This window comes from Chelonia mydas, chromosome 6, assembly GCF_015237465.2.
Source record: "Chelonia mydas isolate rCheMyd1 chromosome 6, rCheMyd1.pri.v2, whole genome shotgun sequence".
Classification (NCBI taxonomy): domain Eukaryota; kingdom Metazoa; phylum Chordata; order Testudines; family Cheloniidae; genus Chelonia; species Chelonia mydas.
In genome coordinates, this window is record NC_051246.2 from 28,679,931 (window position 1) to 28,706,386 (window position 26,456).

Here is a 26,456-nt window from a genome sequence, read left to right on the forward strand (position 1 = left end):
ACCTTTGATCTGACCCAATATGGCTGTTCTTATGTATGAACTAGGTTAACCCCCAGTGGTGGATTTCTTGCCCCCCAGGAAGTGAAAAGAAGGTTGTTTCCCTGCTGCTAACCAAATTAAAGGAATTGTACTCATGCCTCCCCGCCCCCCGCATCTCAAACTTTCATGAAACCTGGCCTTTTAAGGTTCAGACACGGGTACTGGCAGCAAGTTAAACCGGGGGCAGCTTCCTCTCTAAAGTTGATTAGCCAAATTTCATTCTGCATCTCCAATCTAAAAGCCATTCATTCAGTACCACAGGGAATGACACGTGGTGTTTACTGCTTTACAGACCACAAATTAATACTTTAAGAGATTCAGTTTGAGGAGAGGTGTGAAAGCACTTTCTTGTCCTCCATTAGTTTGCCCATTTTAACTGTGAATTAGGAAGTGCTAGACACAGCTTAGATTCTTCCCTGCCTCCCCCCGCCCAATTTACAATGTGTCTTTTACTATGTCTCCTATATAGTGACTAGCACAATGAGACTCTGATCTTGACTGGGGACTCCAGGCATTATTGTAATATAAATAATAGATAGCAGCTGGCTCACATCTTGGGCACTGTTGGACTGAAGTTCATATTTGAAGGCCCTCTTTGTTCTAGTGGAAAGGTAGAGAGAAACAGGTGGTCTGCAGAAGAAGTGCTGAGGGGGCCGGGATAAGACCCAAACCTTCTTGAACCTCTTACATTTTGGATGGACTTTCATCCCTAGATCCAAATTGCGGTTGATGATCAGAGGGGACTTGGAACATAGCACACATAGGGAACAAGATGGTGGAAACTTTGCGAGAACAGCTTGCCAGGTGTTACTGAGATCAGTACCAGTCAATCCAAACCTCATCCAGGTTCATGTGCTGCTTCTAGGTCATCTCTGAGAGAGTAACAGTTACCACTTGCAGCCAGCTTACAGTATGTGAGTGAAGGTGCTACCATGGTGGTGGTGGAGGACTGTTTACCATACTGGTGTTAAATCAGAATGCTGAGGAATTGAGAGCAAGAGATGGCCGTCAGGGGAAGTGGTGAGACAGCAGGAGCAGTGCAGCGTGTTTTTGTTTTTCACTCTGCCAAAATTCCACTAACCCTGAGGGAAAAGGAAATGGAGAAATTGCTGTCTGTGGAAGTGTCTAGCTCTCCTTTCAGGTTTTATGAGCTGTCGCTGGGCTGTTCTTTTAAAACCTTTTTTTTTTTTTTTTTTTTATAAAAAGGTTCTTCTAGTGGAAGCCAGGGTTACTATGGCAATCCAATGAGTTTTCTCCCTCCCGCTTCCTTCCCTTTGGAACCACAAGTGACCGGATTCCTCAACTATGTTTAATATATTTTTGGTGGTTATGAAGGACGTTTTTCAGGGAAATGATGATCCATAGTTCTGTCTTTAACTTTATAATGGGGAAAAAAGTGTTTAGAATCCTCTCTCTCTCTGTCTCACATAAGAGAACACTTTAAATACTTCCCTGTCTGTTCTTCAAAGCTCTCAGAGACAACTTGCTCCTGGACTCCTCCCAAATGTGATCTCATTTGCTGGTTCATAACCATGGTGAGATGGGTGAAGGCAGGGACTGAGCCAGCCAAAAGAGGCACAGAAATTCAACAGTCCAGTCAAAGTGAGCACAGAAATCTTCTTTGGATGGTTCCCCTCCTAGGGGCTGCACACAGATTCCTGCTTTAGGAGTGGCATTGATTAATTATGGGCCCTTCTCTTTTTTCCAAGTGAATAAACAAATGTGGATTTTATTATCATCCTAGACAACTAATGAGAAACTCCAGACTGGATTTTGGTTTCCTTTTTTAAAAAAAAAAAAAAAAAAAAAAAAAAGACAGCTCCTAGCTACTTTACTTGGAGCTGAATTGGAAGACTATACTTTCAGGGATCATTTCTATAGTTTCGGCTACACTTCTCTAGTTACAAAGTGTCTGACCTCTCTAACCACGAGGAGTTAAAGTGTTCTCTTCTGAGCGTGAAGCGAGCAGACAGTGCTGCTTTAATGCAGCTGCTGTCTGTTATTGATGACCGTTACTTCTTTGCTTTTGGGAAGCTGGAAGGGAGAGAGCACTGACTGATTTTTTTTTTTTCATTTTTTTTTCTTTTTCCCCACAATCACTTTTTCCATAGCAAGTACTGGGAGATTGTTGGCCTGCCTGAAGCAAGTTCTGAGAGGGGCTTAGGTACAATGTTTTTCCCTATTCATAATAAGCACTGAAAGCTCAGCTGAAGGGGAGGAGGAGCAGGAAATTGACTTGGGCAAAATCTCTAGACCCTTACTGGGCTAAATTTTCAGAGGACCTACTTCCATGCTTGCATAGTTTCTTTAATTGTATGCACAGATTGAGTGATTGTGCATGTGTGGACGTAGGCTCCTACCTAGCAATTTACATGTGCAGTCATGCAGTTTGCATTCATAATGGCGTTTGCCATTGCACACCTGTGGCTCTTGTGCGCTTTATTGCGCATTCAAGCTGACTCCAGTCTCATTGAAAACTTGGTCTGCGTTCTTGTAATGTAATAAAATTATTTTGTTCTTTGTGTGGGTTTTTTTAATCTTGTCCTGTTATAAGGAGGCATTCCACTAAAACTGGCCAAAATGTTCCAAGTAAAATCATAAATTCTGCAGTTGTTAAAGGAGCTGGGGAGAAACAAGTGATTAAGGGACCAGCAAAGAGAACTGCAGAGGCAGTAAGGACAATTGACACTACTGGGGATGCTGGTACCAGTAACTGGACAAGTCAAGCTTTCTTTAGTCTATAGTACTCTTGTGCTATACACTCTCCCTATATGTTTGAGTCTAAGAATAAGTGGCTAGTTCCTTAAGAACCATAATGGCTGAGCTTTTCAAAACGACTCCATGTTGGTCTAACTTTCCCACTGAAGTGAATGGTAAAACGCCTATTGATTTCAGTGGGCGCCAAATTAGGCCAGTGCTGAATAACTTGAAAAAGCCCAGCTGACATTTGCTTATGCAATGGTCCCAAGCATTAGACTCTGCCTGCAAATGTAAAACTACAGTCTTTTGACCTATTACTAAAGAATCTCTTTATGGGACTGTCATATAACCTGTAGTCAATCCCTCATGTACTTATGACTAATTTAGGGATCCTGTCAAAAATCAGCCCTCTTTGTAAGAGCTACTGTCTTCTTAAAAAAAAAAAAAAAAAAAAATCATCCTCCTTTCACATGTATCCTTTAAAACAAGTTGGTACGAAGGCTATGACCTTTAAGATAAAATGGAGTTTGAGTAGGCCTCACCAGTGAAAGTGCCTTGGAAATCTCCCTTTAAATATTTTAGATTTTCTTACTTCAGAAACCAATGTCTTATTTAAATAAGATTCCATTTGTTACAGTAGAATGGGTATGACTGTGTCAAATGGGTCAGAGAAAAGTCCTACTAGGAAACATTTAGCTTGAATAAGTCACTCCCAAAAAGAGAGCTTTGAAAAGGAGTCATTCAAGTAATCCCCCAGTTTTGCGGTATGAGTATTTCAATTCTACTGTATTTCAGTCTTAGCCGCCACCTTTTCAAGGAAGCATGTTTTGTTGTTTTTTGTTTATTTATTAATTATTCCTCTTACCCCCAATAATACTCTTATCCAAGAAGGTTTTGTTCAGAGAATTCAGTGCTACAGTGGCATTAGGCCTGGCACATCTTCCCTGTTAGCACAAAGTGACTACAAATGGTACCTCAATTCTAATGCAATCATGTGCCTGTTTATTCTATGGAGACATGTGTTTATATTACACCTTTAAACCCAATACAGCGAGTCTAGCTTTGCAGTCCACTCCTAGGTTCAACTTTTAATCCAGAGAATTTCATAGTTCATCCTCAGAGACCAAACAGAAACCCTTGGTGAGAGTGTGACAGGACTGAGTGCATTATTGTGCGTACAGGAAAGTGACTCCGCCTGTTGGCTGCTAATAAAGATTTCATAGCTGGAACACGTGTGTGTGTGTGTGTGTGTGTGCATGCACATGCATGCTCTAGTCCCTCTACTCTGCTGCTGTACAGTAGGCCTTTTTAGGTAGGGCAGCCCTTTCTTCCTAATCAGCTAGTTGTGCTGTTCCAGGGATGGTGTCCCGATCTAGCCTCTGTTTACGAGAAACTGGGAATGGGCGACGGGATGGATCACTTGATGATTACCTCTTCTGTTCATTTCCCTCAGGGGCACCTGGCACTGGCCTCTGTTGGAAGACAGGATACTGGGCTAGATGGATCTTTGGTCTGACCCACTATGGCAGTTCTTATGTTCCTCTTAGTACGCACTTGTGGTGGTATCCATAGAAGCACTGGATTTAATGGCTTTAAAAAAAAAAAATCCCTCAGATTAGTTTCCTAAATCTATATTTAGGCACCTTAGAGCTTGTTGAGGCTACGAAGTTGTCAACAAAACTTTTGTCTTTCACGGGTACATAAAAAAGCTTCCTCCCCCCCTGCTAAAGATGAAAATTTTGCTGACGCAAGTGGCAATGTGAATGCGGCTTTGGACAAAGCTAACGCCGCTTGCAAGGCTGGAAGTATTTTGTTGGCAAAAGTATCGAAAAAGAGCTTTACACAGCCTTGTCACTAAAAGCTGCGTGGCGTAGACAAGCCCTAAATAAATGGCCTGATCTTCAGTAGTGCTTAGCATCCAGCAACTCCAATTGAGTTCAAATCCTCAAGTTAAGTACAAGAAATGCCTGTCAAAGAGAGAACTTGCGTTGATTTTGTTTGTCCAGACTGACTATTGTGATCTCCTGAATAAACAAGTAGTACAGATATAATAAATTAACTGGGAGATTTGCGTACTGCCCTTCCCTGCAAGGTGGCTTCATCATCCCATAAGATTTTCTTCAGTGAAGGTGAGCATTGGACTGTCATCCCGTGTCTTGCCCTGTCCAATTAGTTACCGCTGATTCTTTTAAAATAAATAAATATATTTATTTTACTGAAATTCTCAAGGAACAATTGATGCCGAGTCATATTTTGATGCTACTACGAATTAGATCAGAACAGTTTCTGAATAAGCAGGGAGGTGGCCTAAGTTACTGTCAGCCAAGCGCCATATTTGTTAAAGATGCAAGTTAACAAATGTTTTGTTTCTGATACTCATGGAATTCTCTATGTACTTCCTCTCTGAATAACATCCATCAATGGGTTATGGGTCCTCGGGTTGCCTGCTGAACAAGATGATCTTCTTGTGTGTGTTGAGGTAATCGCCATCTCTGTGGAGAAATGGATTTGTTAACCATTATGTGTTTGGAATGGGCTGAAGGAACACCTGATGCGGTTTTTGTTTTTTTAAAATTACTTTGGAAAACTAGTTGCTAGAGAAATGGCTATGGTTCTTAACAAAGACATTCCACAAGGGAGTGGGAAGGTGAGGAGTAAACAGGACTCTGGCTATCCCTGCTGGAGATCAGATATCCCAGAAATCTCTTGAAGAAAACAATGTCTGCTGTTTAGTGTGGCTACAGTCCGATCGATGCACAGGAAAAGCCTGGGGGCGGGGGGAAGAGAGGGATTTTCAGACATGCCTAAGTCACTTAGGCACTCTTCAAAATGCTACCTTAAATGCCTAGAGGGATGCTTACAGGGGAATTGTGAAGGGGAATATGCTTTTTTCCAAGTTCATATGGATCTTCTGATAGCATGTGCTACACATGTGCAGGATGTTGGAATTTTTGTTGTTACCTAGCATCAATATGCACCGGTTAAGCATGCTTCTATAAGGCTGATTGTCATCAAACCTTTTTCCTGTGGCACGTGGTTTTTGGGAGTTCTAGAAAACTTGCTACTCTGTGTTTGGTCAAATTCTAGATGCTATAAAACTAGATAAATGCAACTGTGCATTGGGAGTAGGAAAAGAATGCAGGTCTGAAGGAGAAATTGACAAACCTTAGAAACTGTTTTCTCATAACTCCCTGTCACAACTGGTACACAACCAAAGGTGATGTGTGAAAGCATAACACATCCCAGTGTAGGATAACTTCAGTATAAGCACAATGTTTAAAAATAGTGAATCCTGGGTTGTGTAGCTAAAGATATCTAAAACAAACCTGGTTTCTGTCCGTATGTCATAGATGAGCTATAATACCATGTGTCTTCAGACTTACTACCTCCACTTCCAATGAGACAAAACTTAAATGGTACCTCTGTCTAAAAGCTACCTTTAAAGCTTCAGTTGCAGATGTTGCTCTCTTCCCCTCCTAAAAAATAATTTTGTAACAGCAGCCACTGCACATTAGCAATATTTTACCCTAGAATCCTCTGCCTGTCACTAATAGGAAAGTGGTCCCTACAGACAGGTTGTAAAGCACTGTGGAAATCTTCAGGATGAAAGGTGCCATATAAAATATAAATGAAAAGTCAAAACAATTACACCTGCAATAGTGCGCACACGTCTGGTCTGGTCAACTTTATTGAGACGGAGATTGGTGCATTTTCCAGTTTAAACATACAGGAATGTAAGGAGCTAAATTATTCAGAGGTTGGAAAAATTAGGTCTTTTTTTACAAAGAGGCGTACAACATTCTGAAGGGGCTCCAGAGGATTGTATGGGGCCAAACCCATAGGACGCACCTCTAACTTAGAGGTTTGGTGCTGTTGGGGATTTCTTACGCCAAATAGCTAACATCCAGGATAAATGTAAGGACAGCACTGGGAACAAAGTAATCAGAGGCAGGATGCTTCAGCTGCACTGAGCAGGAGTTAGCGAGGCAGAGAGTGAAGGAACCAGAGCTGGTGGTGTAACAAGTCTCCCAAATCTTCCTATCAAGAGCAGGATGGCTCAGGACTGTTGGGGAAATATGCTGTGCAGCGCACTCTGCCCCTGTTACTAACAGGAACGGAGAGAGACTCTCCCTAGGGGGCATGATGCCAAACACCCCATTGTGACAGATCCTGGCCTTTGTGGCTTTGGAGAGCCAGAAGGCATGTTTGTCATTCTCTGGCCTAGCACTCGGGGAATCATTACACTGAAATACTACCCATGTGCTGCTGGGGTGGGAAACTCTCACTTCTCCTTTTCCTTCCAACCTCCAGCAAAAAAGAGAGCAGGACTTAGCCCATAGGTTTTGAAAAGTATTTAGACAAACATAAAAAGAAATGCATGGCTCTTGAGCAGCTACTAGCTGTGAGATGGACTGGGATAGGTATTCCGGAGCCACTCCTGTGCCTGGAACAGACCTGTCTTTCAGCCTTGAAATCTGTCACTCTGCTCTTCAAACTCAGCCTGGATAGCCTAGTAATGAAGCCTATTGGAGATGAAGAGCCTTATTCTGCAACCCCTCATGTGTAACTCTCAGGGGATCTGGGGGAAGATCTATGTGCAGAGAGGCTGCAGAATCAATGGGAGAGCTCATAATTGGAAACAGACAAGGCCATTAGGCGGAGAGAGTATGGTCAATATATTGGACAAAGGGCACCCAGAGTGAGCTGTTTTGATGCATCCTGTTTCTCTGTGTATATGAGCCATATATTGGACAAGCTTAGTAGAGAGCGAGATGTCTCTGTATATGATTTGCCAGTGCCCTGCATGTTGGGTAAGGCCTCTGGAAGGACTTGTATGTAAATAGACTGTATGATGGGACATGTGATGGAATGAGTGTTGCTAATTGTGTACCCTTCTCTCTGGTTTCTACCCAGCTCGCAGGAGGAATCATTCTTGGTGTGGCACTCTGGCTCCGTCATGATTCGCAGACCACAAATATCCTGTACTTACATCTAGGTGACAAGCAGGCCCCTAACACATTCTATATTGGTAAGTAGTGCCGGGAGAGAAGTAGGTGGGTGGGTGTAGAGGGAGTGAGGTTTGTATGCATCTCCATTGGTGGTGATACCTGCACAACTTGTACTGTTCCAGGGAAGCATGACCCAGAAATGCAAACGGAAAGCATTGTTCATATGCCGGTGTGACCGGGCTCCTAGTGGGGAGCCAGCTATGGTCACTCAATTAGGGTGAACTGCAAGAATGGGGCAGCCAAACCCCTCAAAAAGCTGGTGGGTATTCCAGTACTTAAATTTACCAAGCCAGCATAAAACAGCTTCTTTATTACCTTACTGGTTACTCAGAAGTCCAAACAACACAGTTCCCGTAAAGTGATCCAGCCTCAGGCCTCCATCCAGGTACCCACATCAAATATGATGAAAATTTCTGTAAATCTTCTTTAATCGTATAAAAGAAAAGGTTCTATCAATCCCAAAGGATCGGACTCATTACCTCCCAGGTTAATGAATGTTACAGATCTTATCCAAATACATGCTACAGCCAACTCTTACTAACTAAACAAAATTTTTCTAAAAAACATAAGAGTATGGTTAAAATATCAATATACATACAGACGTGAGCTCAATTCATTGAGGTGCAGATTCACAGCAGAGATGGTGAGCTTCCGAGTTGCAAAGTGTTCCTTTAGAATTCAGTTCATAGGTCATAGTCTAATGACGAAATCTCATATTCACGGTGTACCAGCATAACTGGGACCTCAGTCTTGCAACTCAAACTTCCCCGATGAAGTCTAAGCAAATCTGAGATGACAGAATCAGGACCCAAGGATCTTTTATACAATTTCATGTCTTTTGACAAGTTGGAATTCCTCAGGGAACAAAAGGTAATCAGGATGACTTTGAAGGAGGTCCATCACTAGCACTTAGCTATATGAGTTAACATAAGGCCATTTGCTTGTTCCTCCACCATTCACAGTACATTTCAAAGAGAGGTGAATACCAAGATATCTGGTGCTTTACAATTCATTTACATAATAGGATGTTCTTTTGACCTCTGAATTATAAGAATACAGAACAGTCAGGGACTGTTTTACATTGTCCACCCTACTCATACATATGTAAATACACAAATCCACAAACATTATCTTCCCACATGTCTTCTGTGGGTTATTTATTTTGCAGGATGTTTAACCCTTTCTAGCCATGTGTCACAGCAGGTGTCCTAAAAACATAATGTATGCTCATTATGGCAATATATGGAATAAAGTGTAGACTAAAATATCTCATACTAGCAAGATATGACCTTGATGTGCAAATCCTGCTTGCTTAAATGTAACCTGTGTTGCATGTATCTCCAATCCTAGAGTCAAAGGGGTTAAAATGAAAAGCATCTTTAAAAAATATCCAGCTTTTCTGTGCAAGCAGTAAAGAGAATTTCCCCTGTCCCATTTCCACTAGTCTCCTTTAAAAACCTTTAATTTCAGGAGGGAGTTGTGTGATGGGTTTGGACATAAGGGGGAGGAGGGATTGCTTGTTGTAGCTGTTTTTTGGGATTGTTGGTTCTCTGCTGCAGGGCTATGGAGCAACTGAAGGAACAGTCGGCAACGGAAAATAAATTGTGGAGACCAGCATGACTCATGTTTTCCAGGCGTGTGAGGTTTAATGTGATTTCAATAATTGGTCAGCATTCTGACTTGTTGGAAATGGAAGACCCTTATTTGGCTGTGCTCGTCTGCACTCAAGCAGCAGCTCAAGCCTTAAAGCATTGGCTTGAGCAGGACGTCTGCTTTCCAAGGTCCCCTTTTTTTTATGAGGTTTGACCTCTGCACTGTGTATCTGAAACCAGCTGTCTCTCTGCAAGGGGAATGCTGAGGATGCTGTGTGCGGGGGAGGTGACGATTGCAGGGTACTGGGTGTGGACCAAGAATTCCTGCATTCTCAGGAGTAGACACACAGGAAAGAAATGCTGTCATGGATGGGGACCTAGGGGAGGAGGAGGACATCTGGAAAAATTATCCTCCATTCCTGTTCAAGACAAAACTGCGTATGAGTCTGATTCTCCACAGATCTGCTCCAGTTTAACTCTGTTGATTTTAATGGAGGTTTACCTGATTTCTGCCTCCCACTGGTGTGAAAGGAAGATGAGCCCCATAGCTTCTTCCCCACCACTATCCACTCAGACCAGATGTCTTCAATATCTGCACGTACACTTCTCCACCAGGTGGAGACATTTTAAGGGGCAGTCCCCTTCCAAATGCTGGAGAAAGGGAAGGGTGAGGTGGCTGTCACCAGTATGGGATACTCGTAGAGCTCTGGGGTTTAGAGGTATGGAGATAATCCCTTCCTGTTTTGAGAACGAGAAGAGACTTAGAAATAAGAACGCTGTCCCTCTGTAGGTGGAGAATTGCTCCTAGAACCGCCATCCACTTCTCTCACAAGGCCCTCAGTAGACCGCATGTGACAACCCCAATATAATGGCAGGCTGTTGATCTGTGTTGATTCAGTGAATACTAAAAACAGTCTCTGGTTGTGTTGATAAACTTCCATAACACCAGCACACGACTCTTCCTTGTCAAAACAATGGGTCATACAATCGCACTACAGCCATCTGGATAACTAGAGTGCACTGGGACAATGGGGGATGCCTGGATTGTGATAACAGCTGCTCAGACTTGTGCTAGAGTTCATAAATGGATCCATGCACCTGGATATACGCGATACATGTGCCCTCAGTGCGCCAGCCTTTTCATACAGCTCCGCAACTGACATGACATTCATGTTGGGTGCTGAGCTCTCTTGAAAATCTGGCCTTGTGTGCCCGGAGGCTGCAGAGATAGATTGGTTGTAAATGCGTGTAACAATAGCTTCAGTGTACTTGGATCCTTTCCCTTTCTACTGCATGTTGGGGGAATACTAAAAAGGCAGAACTTGCCATGCCAGGCTGGACCCAGTGGTCCATTTAGTCAGATATCTGGCTACCAGCAGTAGCCAATATGATCTGCTTCATAGGAAAGTGTCCCAGTTCAATTTCCACTCCCCCACCAAAATGACACACTTAGTCAGTTTGCTATTGATGTACATAGGGGTGGGAGGTGTTAATTCCTGAATCTACAAAGGGCCCTAGTCTTCCACCAGGGCCTCTATTCAGAGTATCCCCTCTTTCAATGTAAACTCCAACAAGGTGAGACCGAAAAGGCAGAGAGCCCAGGTCTCTAGATACCCCAGGGATTGGCCCAAAGATCAGCTTCCTTCTCAAGGCAAAAAGTGAGTCTCTCCTCTGCACTTCTGCCTGAGGTGAGGACCCAGAGGACAAGGAAACTGGGAGGAGCTGTTCATCTTCCTCCAAAATGGGAGAGAATTGAGCAATTGGGCAGCTAAACTGTTTCCTCCAGGGTTTTGTCTCCCTCTTTTGAGCCTTTCTGCAAGGATGCATGTGCTCAGGATTGGCTCCAATAGCAGGTGCTTGTAATGTTTTAAAGTGACAGAATCAGCAATTCAACTTGGGCCTATCGGACTTTAAAGTAGGAGAACCTTACCACTGGCCTTCCTGACACTCAAGAATGGATGTGATCTCTTGTTGTTGTTTAAAATTTCATGAATTATATTCAGAAACAGATCTGCTTAGCTTCCCTGTGATGACTGTAATTCCCATTCAGTAATAGTAACGGAGCATTTCCTTCAGCTGCTCCCTGCCACTCCCAGAGTCTGGAGCCTGGGATGACTTTTATAATTAAGACACATTCCCTTCTCAGTACACCATACCCTGCTTTTTCTCCCCAACCCTTCCCCCACAACATTTCCATTTCACAGTCAGGAGCTTCTGTAATGTGCCTTAGACTGGCTTGCTGTGTTCTTTCCCTTGCAGAATATTTTAGTGTCTAGTGTGAGGGTTTATTCCCAAAATTTACTAGGGTATTTTTAACAAATGTTGGCATGACTATGGGACTGCAGGAAACCGTAGAGCTGTCTGGGGATGAAGCCCTGCTTAGCTGGTAGATCTGGCTAGGCTGCAGGGATTGGTAGGAGGCAGATTGGCCATTTTGTCTGCCTATGGAGATCTGTTCTGCAGAGGCCATTGTGAAGGAGGTAAAGTGACAACCAACTCAATTAGTTTTACCAAAGGTGGGGAGAGTGCTGAAACCAGCAAGGAGAGACTGTATGGGAAGCTGTAAGGGATATGGGGTGTAGCCCTAGACATCTTTGCTCTCTGGGTGTGGTTTGCCGGAAGGCTCCATTTTCCTTTCCAGAAATGAAGCTGCTTTCCCCGTGACCAGGCTAGCGTGCATGCTCATTCCCAGTGTTTATGTTCTTAAAGTTTCTCCATTCCATGTTGGCAGAGGGAGTGGAGCAGCTGGATGTTGTTTTAATGTTAGGAGAGGGGAGAGTTTTGGTTGGGTCCCCCGCCCTTCAGTTGCTGCTTTGATTCAGTAGTGAGGCCAAAGCTTCAGAGTGCCTGTTAAACATCAGTTAAGAAAAGAGCTCCCTGGGATGCTGCTGTGGGGAGGGGAGGAGCCTGCAGTGAAGCACAGTGGAAGGAGTGGGAGATTCTCACATGATGAAGGCCCTGGACCTTGACCGTTGAATGCACCTGTTGCTACAAATTCATGTGCCAATGGGCAGCTGCTGTCCCCATTCATGTTTTCATTCCTTCTTGAAAGCCACTTGAAGCTGGGGTTTTCCACAGGAAATATCCTTTTGATGTGCTTTAGCTTCCCACTGTCTCTAACCAGTTCAGTTTATCTGCTTGTTTTGAACTGGCTTCCCAGGACATGACATAAGCTTTTATTTGTTGGCTCTTTTGGTTTGTTGCTTTAAATCTATCTAATTGTGGCTGCTTTCTGCAACCTTCTTCATTTTGAGCCACTGTTCTGATTGTGGACTTGACCATCCAGAAAATAGTGTTAACACTTTCAGCTCTTACAAAAGATGGCAAGGTTGTCTTTCAACAGCTTAATAAGGCAGGGGGGCACTTCCTGGGTAGCAGTTTGATACCTCTGTTGTGGAGCAGTAAGGCAGTATTTCTTTGCATTAGAGCTGGGCACACAGTCTGCCCATGCATCATATACACGTGCATGCCAGGCCTGTTTCTCCCTTACCTGGTGCTGTTTTTAAAGAGGGTGGTTGACTCATACCATCCCTCTCTGAGGAATAAAAATGGTGTGGGAGGTTAAGGTGATTTTCTCTCTCTCATCCTCTAGTAGGGAAATGTTTCCATGAGCACCTACCCACCCAGTTCATAATTATATTCTCTAATAGGGAGATTTTTACAGGTGCATGCACTTTCACAAATATCTCCTAGCAGTGAGATTTTTTTTCAAAGGCGTACCACTATCTTTTGATAGGAATTGGGTGCCTTGGTTGCATTCTCTGCCTTTCGAAAATCTCCCCCTGTATCTTGAAAGAGCAATTGGCTTGCTCCCAAATGCATCCTCCCTCCTGCCCCCCTTATTGATAGCTGCAAAACCAGAAACACTGCTGCATGCCACCATTGCATCTGAAATGCCCCACTCTACACTGCAGATATAGTATGTGTTCATAGATGGTTAGAAACCTATTGGTAGAAGATGGTACAGATTAGGGCTGTCAAGCAATTAAAAAAATTAATCTCAATTAATCACGCTGTTTAAACAATAATAGAAAACCATTTATTTAAATATTTTTGGATGTTTTCTACATTTTCAAATATTTTTATTTCAGTTACAACACAATACGAAGTGTACAGTACTTTATATTTTATTACAAATATTTGCATTGTAAAAAAAAAATAGTATTTTTTTCAATTCACCTAATACAAGTATTGCAGTGCAATCTCTTTATCATGAACTTACAAGTGTAGAATTATGTACAGAAAATAACTGCATTCAAAAATAAAACCATGTAAAACTTCAGCACCTAGAAAGTCCACTCAGTCCTACTTGTATGGCCAATTGCTCAGACAAACAAGTTTGTTTACAGTTGCAGGAGATAACAGGAAGCGGGCAGCATTTACAATGTCATTTTGTTGGGGACACTGGGGCATGGCCACTAGGTAACTGGAGGGGATGGAAGACCATGAGTGTCAATGAAGCCCCCTCGCACTAGGCCCAAGTGTCCTTGCCTTCTCCTCCCCCCCTGCCCCGGCCTGGAGGCACTCGCAGCAGTTATGCTGAGGATCTGCAACAATATGTTGCAGAGTCAGATTGCCTGAAACTAAACAAGGCCAAACAAGACAGATGTGGAAGAACAATGCTGAATAAAGCAGCTTTATGTATGGTTTAACAAATGGTACAGAGAACAAGGGAACTAGCTGGTAACTGGATTGGCTGGCTATATGGATACTTAGGGCAGCTTGCTATTGGATAAGTATGCCGAAGAAAGGATGTATAAAAGCCTGTGTAACTTCCTGCTCTGTGTGCAGGATTTGAGATTCTATTCTCCCTGTACCTTCTTTGAAGCTTCAAATAAACTTTTCTGCTTCTCCACCCCGTTGTGATTATTGGGTGACGCACACCGGGCAGCGAACCCCTGCTGTTGCTCGCCTCTGGCACTGGGTGCCGGCAACAATTTGAAAGTGAGAACAGGCATTCGTATGGCACTATTATAGCTGGCATTGCAAGATATTTATGTGCTAGATAAGCTAAAGATTCATATGTCCCTTCATGTTTCAACCACCATTCCAGAGGACATGCATCCATGCTGATGACAGGCTTTGCTCGATAACAATCCAAAGCAGTGTGAACCAACACATGTTCATTTTCATCATCTGAGTCAGATGCCATTAACACAAGGTTGATTTTCCTTTTTGGAGGTTCAGGTGCTCTAGTTTCCACATCAGAGTGTTGCTCTTTTAAGACATCTGAAAGCATGCTCCGCACCTCATCCCTCTCAGATTTTGGGAGGCACTTCAGATTCTTAAACCTTGGGTCGAGTGCTGTAGCTATCTTTAGAAATCTCACATTGGTACCTTCTTTGCATTTTGTGAAATCTGCAGTGAAAGTGTTCGTAAAATGAACAACGTATGCTGGGTCGTCATCCAAGACTGCTATAACATGAAATATATGGCAGAATGCGGGTAAAACGGAGCTGGAGACATACAATTCTCCCCCAAGGAGTTCAGTCACAAATTTAATGCATATATCTTTTTTTTTTTTACGAGCATCATTGGCATGGAAGCATATCTTCTGGAATGGTGGCCGAAGCATGAAGGGACATACGGATGTTTAGCATATCTGGCACGTAAACACTTGCAATGCCGGCTACAAAAGTGTCACGTGAACACCTGTTCTCGCTTTCAGGTGACATTGTAAATAACAAGCGGGCAGCATTATCTTCCGTAACAGTAAACAAACTTGTTTGTCTGAATGATCGGTTGAACAAGAAGTAGGACTGAGTGGACTTGTAGGCGCTAAAGTTTTACATTGGTTTGTTTAGAGTGCAATTATGTCACAAACAAACAATCAATCTACATTTGTAAGTTGCACTTTCATGATAGAGATCACACTACAGTACTTGTATGAGGTGAATTGAAAAAATACTATTTCTTTTATCATTTTTACAGTGCAAATATTTGTAATAAAAATAATATAAAGTAAGCACTGTATTCTGTGTTGTAATTGAAATCAAAATATTTGAAAATGTAGAATAACATCCAAAATATTTAATAAATTTCAATTGGTATTCTATTGTTTAACAGTGCGATTAAAATTGATTAATCATGACTAATCTTTTAAATCGCGATTAATTTTTTGTTAATTGTGTGTTAACTGTGATTAATCAACAGCCCTAGTACAGATACATAGTTTTTAGAAGTAACCTGTTGACCTGTCAGACTCTAACAATGGATTAACCATTGATTAAAATATCTATTAACCCTTAATTCAAAGTGTGACCAAACTAGTTACCAGTGCTTCTGGATAAAGAACTTTGTTGAGAGACACTTTCATCTCTCCACTTTGGCCTAGAGACTGTGAATGGGAATGTAATGGCAGGGGTGCTGGAACAATTTGTGTAGTGGGGGTGCTGAACTAAACTGTAAACCCTGTATATGATGGAAACCACTTCAAGCCAGGGAGTGCGGCTGCACCCCTAGTTCCAGCGCCTATGTGTAATGGTGTTAATGTGTCCCAAGTTGCATACGCTGTAAGTATTAGAGTGACAGCATGTTCCCGCTGTTGCTGCTCCAACGCTCCCTCTCCTAAACTTTAGAGAGGCAGCAGTGCGGGGATGGGACCAGAGGCAGACTGCTGCTGGGGCTCTTGAGGGGTTAGCTGACAAAAGGCTCATTGTTTAGTCCCAAATGAGATTAATGGGAGCTCAGTCCTACTTGGTTGACTTAATCCAGCTGAGTAAAGCTAGAAGCCCTATCCTGCAAATATTTCATTGTGCGCTGTACCCGTAGTTCCACTGAGGGCAATGGGACTACTCGCAGGAGGAAGGATTTGTAGGGTTGGGCCCCCAGGTTGTAATCTTGTGACTCTGGCTGCCAAGGCTCACACAGTTCCTCTCCTCCTCCAAGCCCACCAGGGAACGGGATGCTATAGTGTGTGAAGCGAAGCTCCTAGGAGTTTGCAGGGGAAAGGACTGTAAAGGAAGGGAAAGTGAGGGGCTCGCTCCTGGAGAAGAGCGGTCCACAGAGGGTGTGAGCCTTTAGCCATCTTTCGGCAGGCTTGTGCGGGTAGAGGCAAGAGGCTCGAAGTACGGAGGATGAGTCCCGCCTTCAGGGCAGGAATGGCTTGTGTGGGCTGTGGGGAAAACTCAAGGAAACTCAAGGCCAGCGGTTGTGCTGCTGTGGGAGACTGAGCTACCTCAAGCATCCAGTACACCTTCAGAGGGCGGGAGGAGGGGACTAGATGTTCGGCGGCCCCTTAGGGGCTTGGCACTGGTTAAGTGCTGTGGAGGGGCTAAACTGAGACACCGATGGCATTTGGCATGGGCTGCTTGCTATTCCCATGTGCTGTGTGGGGCCCTGCTAGAGTTGGCTCTCCCGCACTGTTGGCTAGCTTGTAAGAGGCTATCGGGATCTTGGCAGATAACGTTTGTTTTTAATGTAAAGAGTCACTCTCTCTTTTATCAGAGGGCTAGCCGTGTTAGTCTGGATTTATAAAAGCGGCAGAGTCTCCTGTGGCACCTTTATAGACTAACAGACGTATTGGAGCATAAGCTTTCCTGGGTGAATACGAACCAGATCAGCCACACCATCACCAGTTCATTCACCTGTACGTCCACCAATGTAATATATGCCATCATGTGCCATGTACATCAGCCAAACTGGACAGTCCCTACGTAAAAGGATAAATGGACACACATTAGATCTTAGGAATGGCAATATACAAAAACTTGTAGGAGAACACTTCAACCTCCCTGGACACACAATAGCAGATTTAAAGGTAGCCATCCTGCAGCAAAAAAACTTCAGGACCAGACTTCAAAGAGAAACTGCCGAGCTTCAGTTCATTTGCAAATTTGACACCATCAGCTCAGGATTAAACAAAGACTGTGAATGGCTAGCCAACTACAAAAGCAGTTTCTCCTCCTTTGGTGTTCACACCTCAACTGCTAGAAGAGGGCCTCATCCCCCCTGATTGAACTAACCTCGTTATCCCTAGCCTGATTCTTGCTTGCATATTTATACCTGCCTCTGGAAATTTCCACTACATGCATTTGACGAAGTGGGTATTCACCCACAAAAACTTATGCTCCAATACGTATATTAGTTTATAAGGTGCCACAGGACTCTCTCTCTTTTGTCACCTTCTTCCAGTAAAATGGAAGCATTTCTGAAAAGGCTAGCTGTGTAACCTCACTGAGTTTCATTCTGTTGTCTGTCTGATGCCTCTCCTCCCTGTGTTATCTTTCTCCCAATCAGCACTTTCCCCAATTTATCTCCTTACTCCAATCATCCCAAGCATTTGGGGAGGCGGGGGGAGCTGCTAATTTTCCTTCTCAACCCTCTGGTTCAGATTCTGCTCTAGGTCCCATCCGAGCAGCCCCAATTGTAGATAGTCAATGGGGATTGTACCGATGAAGCGGAGGGTAGAATTTGGCCTTTTGTCATCTTTGATTGCTGTTTCCCCTGGAAAACAGGGTTAGGGAGGGTGCCATATTACTCCTTAACCTCTTAAATTCTAATAGGAAATCTGTACTGAGCACCTACATATTTGTTTTGATACTTCCTACCTGTGAGACAGTCGAAACACTTTGACTAGAGGCTTGCCTGACCTTCTCCCTAGTCTGTGGAGAGGCAGCTCATGCTGTAAAAGGAAAGATTCCATTGTGTCAGTTTGCTGGGTGCTGACATCCTGCTTGCCCTGTGATTCCCACAGGAGCAGTCTTGGCCCTAGGTTACATCGGTGGAGCCGGCTGAGAGATTTAGCAGCTGAGCACAGTAACTCTAGGCATGCTGTCGGCACGTGTTTGGGTGCGGGATGTTCCAAGGTAGGTGTTGGGATGGGAGAGGCGGATGGCATAAGAATGATGATAACTTATCTAGCCTCACATGACTAATCCGTTACCAGGGGCGGACGGGTTCTGCTGAAAGAGCACTGACAGCAAGGAGTCCCAGATCCCAGCAACACTCCACGTTTTGGTCCTGCTGATTGGATGCAAACATCTGTGTCTGAGGCACGGACATCCTGTCCCTGCTTTGGCAGGATGAAGGAAAGCTTAGATGGGAGTCGAGCTAAAATCCAAAGCTTTTGGCTTACTGTACCACCCTCTCCCTCGTGGTTTTTATTTTCTCCCTTTCAGACTTCTCATGGGATATTTGGTAATGTTGCTTTTACAGTGCTTGTCTACGACCCGCAGTATTTGTCATTTTATCCTTCAAGTGAAAAACAGGGAGCACTCTGCATCACCTCCTCCTGGGTTTATTTTTTCTGTTTCTCATCAGACTGCCATTGAATGCTGCAGTCATATGGCTCTTGAAACACACTAACTCAGCAGATCCTAAATAGGAAATCTGTATGCACCTGTTAATAGCAAGCGATCGAATAACACCCTGCCGTGCGCTCTGATGATTTCTTCACTGGGGGCTGGGCTAGTGAAAAGGATACAATTTTCTGGCATGAAAATTGTGTTCCTTCTCACTTCTTACAGTTGTTCTCCTCCCTCACCCCATCAGCCAGTATACTCTAGACCAGGGGTCTCCAAACTCAAATGACCACGAGGGCCACATGAGGACTAGTACATTGGCCCGAGGGCTGCATCACTGACCCGCTGCCCCAGCTCCACCCCTTCTATAAGGCCCCGCCCCTGCGCCACCTCTTCCCACCCCTTCCCTGCCCCCAGGGGGTGCAGAAGGGGGTCGGGGTGCAGGAGGGGTGCGGCAGAGGGCTCAGGGCAGGGAGTTGGGGTGCAGGAGGGGTTCGGGGGGCACGCACCGGGGGCAGGGCAGGCTCCCCGCCTGCCTGACTGCCCTGCCCCTGTGCCACTCCAGGAAGCGGCCAGAACCTGGCGGGGGAGGAGGACAGGGATCTGTGTGTTGCCCTGGCCACGCCTCCAGGCCCTGCCCCCCGCAGCTCTCACTGGCTGGGAACAGGGAACCGCGGCCAATGGGAGCTTCGGGAGAGGTACCTGGAGGCGCAGCCAGGGCAACACAGAGACCCCTGTGCGCGCACACCCCTCTTTCCCCCCTCACCGCCCCCCTCCAGGTCCCAGCTGCTGGGCTGGAGCCGCTCTAGGTAAACGCTGGGGGGGGGGGGGCCGCAGGGAGCTGGCGGGCCGCAGAAAATAACCCCGTGGGCCGTGTGTTTGAGACCCCTGCTCTGGACTGTTGCTGGGGTTCCTCAGTATGTGAATCTAAGGATGCTCTCCCTGTAAAATACCATGTGAGACTGTCTGGCATGAGATATACTAGGTATGCCTAGACAAATTGCACACATCCCTCTAGTCATACTGCTTAGAAACCCTTTTCAGAATATAATACTGCTTCCTGCCAAGTATAGCTAAGAATAACACGTATTTATTGCTAGGCAGTCAAAGTATGTGCTTTTTCTCTTTAGTGACTGATCCGTAAAACACCAGGTCAAAAAGAAAGCAGAACCAAGCGCCTGTTATTGGCATCACTTAAAGGCTTTCTACACCAGCCCAGAGAGAACACTTTAAGGACAAACTTGGGTGACTACAATCACCAGTGTGGCTCTAGTTTCATGTAGGGGGGTTTTGCTGCCCATCAATCTGCAAGTTTCAAAGACTGTCTTCAGCACCAAAGAAGTGTCCTCACAAGATCACACTTTTGTGGTGATGTGATCACACAGTTGCACTGTTTGCAGTAAGAGTCTAGAGGCAGCAAAATAAAATAACTGAACTTCAGAAGAGCTTACATAGACTTCAAAGGACGGAGAAAAATTTCCACTACCTTCCATAGAACTCCACCCCAAGACTTTCCAAGCTTATAAAGTGACAGAGCATCCGATGAATTAGACATATTACATCAGAACAGAGTCTCATTGGCTGATTATTTCTCAGGGGGCTGACACAGGTTCTAGCATCAATGAAAGCTGCCTTTCCAGATTAATCCTTCCATGGGTTTCTCATACACCAGCAACTTTCAAGAGATTGCCGTACTCTGATTTTGTTCCAGAGCCACCTTCTGGAATTTTGTTGAAGTTAGGGCTTGTAAAACCCCTGCAGATTGACTGTCATTTTCAAAAGTGACTATTGCTTTTTTTTGAGTGCCCAACTTGACACCTTAAAAGGGCCTGAAAAATCAGGCTCCTTTTAAGGTGTGTCAAGTTGGGCACCCAGAAATCAGTAGTCACCTTTTGAAAATGTTAGCCTAAAGTTTGCCCTATTTAGCAGCTGGGCATGTTTCCTCCCTCGCCAGTTCAGTCCTTGGCTTTTCTGTGCAATCTCACAGTAAGGATGCTAATGAACACAGGGCATACTGATCAGAAACCACAGAAGTAATTTCACATTGGCCACTACCTACCTCTGTGAACACTGACCTGGGCTAGATTCAGAATTGCAACCTAGAATCTTGGATACGTATCCAATTAACATTCCCCTAGGCCAGCTTGTGTCTCCTGAATGTCAGAATAAAGTATTAATAGAAGTAGTGCTATAGCCTGAAGGCCTATCGGGATATTTCCGGTAGTGTAGGAGGGACAGGCAGACAAAATCAAACAGGTCAAACTTCTGAGTGTCAAGACTTTGTATTATCGTCTCTCTGTACTTCATTCTCGTAGAAGAGGAAACTGGAATCCTGACAAGCTATTTCTCTGAAAACTAATCTGGCTGAATCTGGTCAGGGCTGGAAATATAAAAGGGAACCTGTTGGCAGACAGCCTTCTAAATAAGGCTGCAGAGTCAACCAGGGCAATTACAGGCTGGTAAGCCTGACTTCAATACTGGGCAAATTGGCTGAAACTGTAGTAAAGAACAGATATGTTGGGGGAAGAGAGATGCAGCGCTTGTTAAGGGAAATCATGCCTTGCTAATCTATTAGACATCTTTGAGAGAGTCCACAAACATGCGGACAAGGATGTTCCAGTGGATATAGTGTACTTGGACTTTCAAAAACCCTTTGACAAGGTCTCTCACCAAACGCTCTTAAGGAAAGTAAGCAGTCATGAGATAAGAGGGAAGGTCCTTTCATGGATCAGTAACTGGTTAAAGGGTAGGAATAAATGGTTAGTTTTCAAAGTGGAGAGAGGTAAATATCCTTGGGGATCCCATTGTAAACTGGGACTTGTGCTGTTCCATGTATTGATAAATTATCTGGAAAAGGGGGTGAACTGTAAGGTGGCAGAATCTGCACATGATGCAGAATTACTCGAGAGTTAAGTCCAAAGCTGACACTGAAGAGTCATAAAGGGATCTTACTAAACTGGGTGACTGGGCACCAAAATGGTAGATGAAATTCAGTGTTGATAATTGCAAAGTAATACAACTCAGAAAACATCATCCCAACTATACATATAAAATGATGGAGTCTAAATTAACAGTTACCAATCAAGAAAGAGATCTTGGAGTCATCAGGGATAGTTCTCTGAAAACATTCACTCAATATGCAGTGGCAGTCAAAAAAGCTAACAGAATGTTAGGAACCGTTAGAAAGGGATAGATAATAAGAGAAAATATAACGCCACAATATGAATCCATAGTATGACCACCCCTTGAATACTGCATGCAGTTCTGGTTGCCGCATCTCAAAAAAAATATATATTCGAATTAGAAAAGGTATGGAGAAGGGCAACAAAAATGAGGGGTATGGAACAGCTTCCATATGAGGAGAGGTTAAAAAGACTGGGACTGCTCATCTTAGAAAAGAGGTTACGAAGTGGGGCTATGGTGGAGGCCTATTAAACTGTGAATAGAATGGAGAAAGTGAATAGGGAGCGTTATTTACCCCTTCACATAATACAAGAACCAGGGGTCACCTGATGAAATTAATAGGCAACAGGCTTAAAACAAATACAAGGAAGAACTACTTCCCACAACATACAGTCAACCTGTGAAACTCATTGCCGGGGGTGTGTCTGTGTTCAAGAAAGAATTAGATGATTTCCTGGAGCATCAGTCCATCAGTGGCTACTAGCCAAGATGGTCAGGGACACAATCCCATGCTCCGGGTGTCCCTAAACCTCTGACAGCCAGAAGTATCTGACCCTGTCAGAAGACGGGATACTGGGCTAGATGGACCATTGGTCTGACCCACTGTGGCCGTTCTTATGTTTTATTTTTGCATTTGTGCAGCTGCTGGTCACTTCAGGAAAAGGGGATGGGTGGGAAGGAAGTTAGGGCTTTTTTCTCAGGGATGGCATAACTACACAGGCAGTCTGAAGATGAACCAGGCATTCAGTGCTCCAACTGCTAAGGGAGGAAGGAGCATTGAATGCTGCTGGGAGTGTCTCCCCACTCCCCCCGCAGTCCTGCTGCCGGAAGGGCGATAGGGAAGGTACAATCAGACTAGTAGCTGCTTTTAGAATCCCCTTCACAGCTGCAGTAATTCAGGCCCTCAAATTGGAGGCACAGGTAACCGAGGCTCTCCAAAAGTGAGGAGTCCTAAACGGCTCTTTTATCTATTTTGTTTATAGAGCAGCCCTGCATTAATTCCTCTCAAACCACTTTTATTTTTCTCTGATCCTTTCCCACCGGTTGTGTCTGCTGTTGGGGATGCTGCCCGGGTCATTTGTGTCCTTTCTGCTTTGTGAGGCTGCCAGTTGCTTAATGTAAAGTTCTCGTTGTTTTTAAGCTGTTGGTTTGTTTATTTCAAAACCTGCTGTGTATTCAGGCACCAGCTAAGCCTCCAGACTGGGTCTGGGCATCCTCCACAATGGGGACAACCTCAGAATATGTACCAACGCCCACCTGCTTTGCAGTTCTGGCCAGCAGAGAATGGTCCAGTGAGTGTTTTCAGACTGGATCTTCCATCTGCGCAGCTCGGATGATGATCTGTCCTGATTATAGAGGTGTGCAGCCAGCGCATTAGTCGTGCTGCTGCAGGCCATGTTCCTGGCTCCTCTTTGTTACGCATGCACTTCACGGTATAAGCTTAAACCCTCCTCCGCTTCCTGCACGCCCCAAGAGGCACGATGGAAAAAACCTGAGTGTGGAATCTGTCATGTTGGGAGCTCGGGAAGTGTTTGGGGTGGGTACTTTGTTCTTCCTTTCATGAGGAAGGTGGGTAACTTGACTCCCACTCCCTTCATCCCTCCCCACAAACCCGCTGTATGCTCTGTTTTGATCTCTCCCTGCATGTCCTCTGAAGCCGGATCCCTGGGAGTGTTCCTGGGGCTTTGCTCGCGGGTTTGTGCTGCTGCTGCATCTGGAAGTCATTAGTGACCCCTCAGCAGCAGCTCTGCTCTCAGGAAAGGGAAAAGAGAGGGAGGAGGGGCCAGACATGGGCTTTTCTATCCAATTCCACCACCATCAGTGCAAAAAAAAAAAAAAAAAAGTGGGAGTGGCAAACCAGCCCCCGCCACCATGGAGGAACATGAATCAAAAATAACCCAGAGGTGGAGAGAGTGGCTGGCGCTTGGCTAATTCCACTGGGAAGCTCAACAAAAATAACATGGAGACTCTCCCTCCCTGTCTTTTCCTCTGTCTAAACTGGTACTGCTACCCCTCCCTTGTGTGTGAAGAGAGTTCCTACTCCCTCTCGTGCCTTCCCCGTAGTTTTAAAGGAAACGCTGCTGTTGCCCTCTTGCTCTTCCAAACAAAACTCCTCCTAGCCCAGTGCTATGGGGCTCTCTTCCTCCCTCCTGTACATGAGGGAGTGCCTTCACCCCAGCACCTCTTGGTTGTGCAGCTCCTCCACAATACTTATACAATATTCCACAAGTGGAGACGACTCCTCCCTGGCCTTTTTCCCGAACCAGGTCCCTCTAGTCTAGGCAATCCTGTGGCAGCGGGCAAGGCAGGATGTGCACCACCATCCACCGTCTCAAGGTATTGCAGATGTCTAAAAGACTTGGACAAATGATCCCTGGGAGCTGGTCCTGAGGAAGGAGTGAGGACTGGATAGAACTCCCTTTTTCTTTTGGGAGTAAATAAGTATGGGCCCTGGCCAGGAATTCCCATGCTGGCATGCCTCTGTTCTTGTCCTCTTTTTAAAGGGCATCCCAATGGGAGGGGGCGAGCACTCAGGCAGACAGGACTTGGAATGTGTCCCAGGCTTCCTGTGAAGAATGCCTTGGTGCTGGGTTTTTTTGGAAACATTGCCATGGCAACCTGGGTGGAAGAGACTGTATTCCATTAGCTAAACAAGTTAAAGCTGCTGAGAGAGAGAAAGAATCGAAAGGGGGAGTGGGGGAGGGGAGCAGAGGACATTGACAGAGAGAGCCCCATGCCTGGAGCTGCATCCTATGTTGCACATTGTAGTGCTTGCTTGTGTGAGCAAGACTGAGCTATTGGGTGGGGGGAAGGAGGGTCCTTGAGTTCTAGGATCTCTAGGTGCATAAGTCACTCCACCAGGAATGTGCTGGCCCCGGTTCCTCTGTGCTTCATCAAGGCCACTTTAAAAAGTGATGCTTGTTCGTTTTTTTTTTTTTTATTATCATTGTTATTATTTTTGGTTTTTATTTTTAAAGTGAGCTTAGTGCAGACAAAAGATGCTGGATTGACTGACAGCCCTGCAGACCGGAGTTGTCTGTTTAACCATAGACCAAGCACTGGCATGGGTGTCCTCAAACAACTAGTATCATGCCTCATATCTGACCTGGCGAGACAACCTTTTAAGGTGCATCTACGCTGGAACAAGAGGTGTAACTTCCAGCTTGAGGAGACATACCCATGCTAGCTCCGCTCAAGCTCGTGCACTAAAAATAGAAGTCTAGTTGCAGCAGCGTGAGCAGGGGGACAGGTTAGCAGCCCAGAGTGTAACACTGTGCGAGACCCCAGGTATTTACCCAAGCAGCTACCTACTCCCGCTGCTACAGCTACGCTTCTGTTTTCAGCACTCTAACTTCTAGATCAGAGCTGGCACTTGTGTCTACCAGGGCTAGAAATTACAGCTTCATTGTAGATAAGCATTGCTGTACTTTCTGATAAGGGCGTAGTAGTAGCTAGACTGACACACACACACACACCCAAATTCTTTCTTGCATATAGCACTGTCGAGAGTGAAGGGCTCCTATTCCATTACCAATTTCCAGAGCCTTATCCACTCTGTCCTGCCTCTGCCTTTTCACGTGGTTGCAGCCTTGGGTGGTCTCTGTGGCTTGAAACTAGCTTGTTCCCTGCACGCACCAAGCACTGTGTGTCGTGTGTCTCACGTCGTGCAGCTGTTTGCCTGAAGAGGCCTTTGCAAGCATCTGAAAATCCTCACCAGATGGTGGGGGCATAGAAAAGGGAAGATGATGTGTTTGTGTTGTCCCCTCATGTAAGGTTAGGAGGAGTCCCGTGTTCAAGCATGAGAAGAGAGACATGCCTGTCATCCTGCCACTCCTGGGGAGATGCAGATCTCTTCCCTCTGACATGAGTGTATCGCAAAGCTGAATCCAGCAGAGACTGCACTGACAGTAAGAGGTACAGCTTTCTGTGCCTATACAACACCTAGCACTGGTGGGGGAGGAAAAGGAGATAACTTGTCCAGAACAACATCTGGAATGACTTCCTCTCAGACATTCTTCAGATACCAGGGTATGTCTCGCCACATCTGCCCCAGGAATCTTACAGGAGCTTGGTCCCGGAGAGGCACATCAGGCCAGGGGTGAAAGTAAGTCGAGTGACTTACCGGTACGCTGGGGCCAGCTCTGGCCCCCGGAAGGGGTGGGGCTAGGGTGGAAGGGGTGGGGTTGAGGGGGTCAGAGCCAGCCCCAGCCCACCCTGTAAGGTAAGTGGCCCCCCCGCCCCCAGGGTAGCAGCAGCAGCCCAGGGCTCCGGGGGCTATTTAAAGAGCCTGGGGCTCCCCTCTTCTACTGCCCTGGCCCTTTAAATAGCCGTCGGAGCCCTGTGGAAGCGGCGGGGCTCCGGTGACTATTAAAAGGACCGGGACAGTAGAAGCAGGGGAGCTGCGGGCTCTTTAAATAGCCACCGGAGCTCTGCAGCCGCTACCCCAGGGCTCCAGCAGCAGGGCTCTGGAGGCAATTTAAAGAGCCTGGGGCTCCAGCCACTGCTGGGAGCCTCAGGCCCTTTAAATTGCCCCCTGGGGAAGCCGAGCTGCCCCAGTACGGTGCACTAGCTCTTGCCAGAACGCCGTATCAGGGCGTACCGGCTTACTTTCACCTCTGCATCAGGCCCACTTTTTGGTTCTATACTCTTTGCTTGCCTAGAGGCTAGATTCTGAATTTCCCAGTATCATT

General features: G+C 45.3%; 1 protein-coding gene and 1 non-coding gene across 2 annotated transcripts in view; both read left to right on the plus strand.

The window, feature by feature from the left end:
- The window catches only part of CD81 (CD81 molecule), a 77,493-nt gene that overhangs the window by 26,770 nt on the left and 24,267 nt on the right, over positions 1 to 26,456 (plus strand). Inside the window, exon 2 of the mRNA XM_007062976.4 lies at positions 7,654 to 7,768. Coding sequence (XP_007063038.2) covers positions 7,654 to 7,768 — 115 coding nt within the window. The remainder of the gene's footprint in view (positions 1 to 7,653; positions 7,769 to 26,456) is intronic.
- On the plus strand, positions 1,890 to 2,098 carry LOC114020229. The gene has a single exon (XR_003565082.1). It is a non-coding gene; the product is annotated as a small nucleolar RNA U3 (small nucleolar RNA).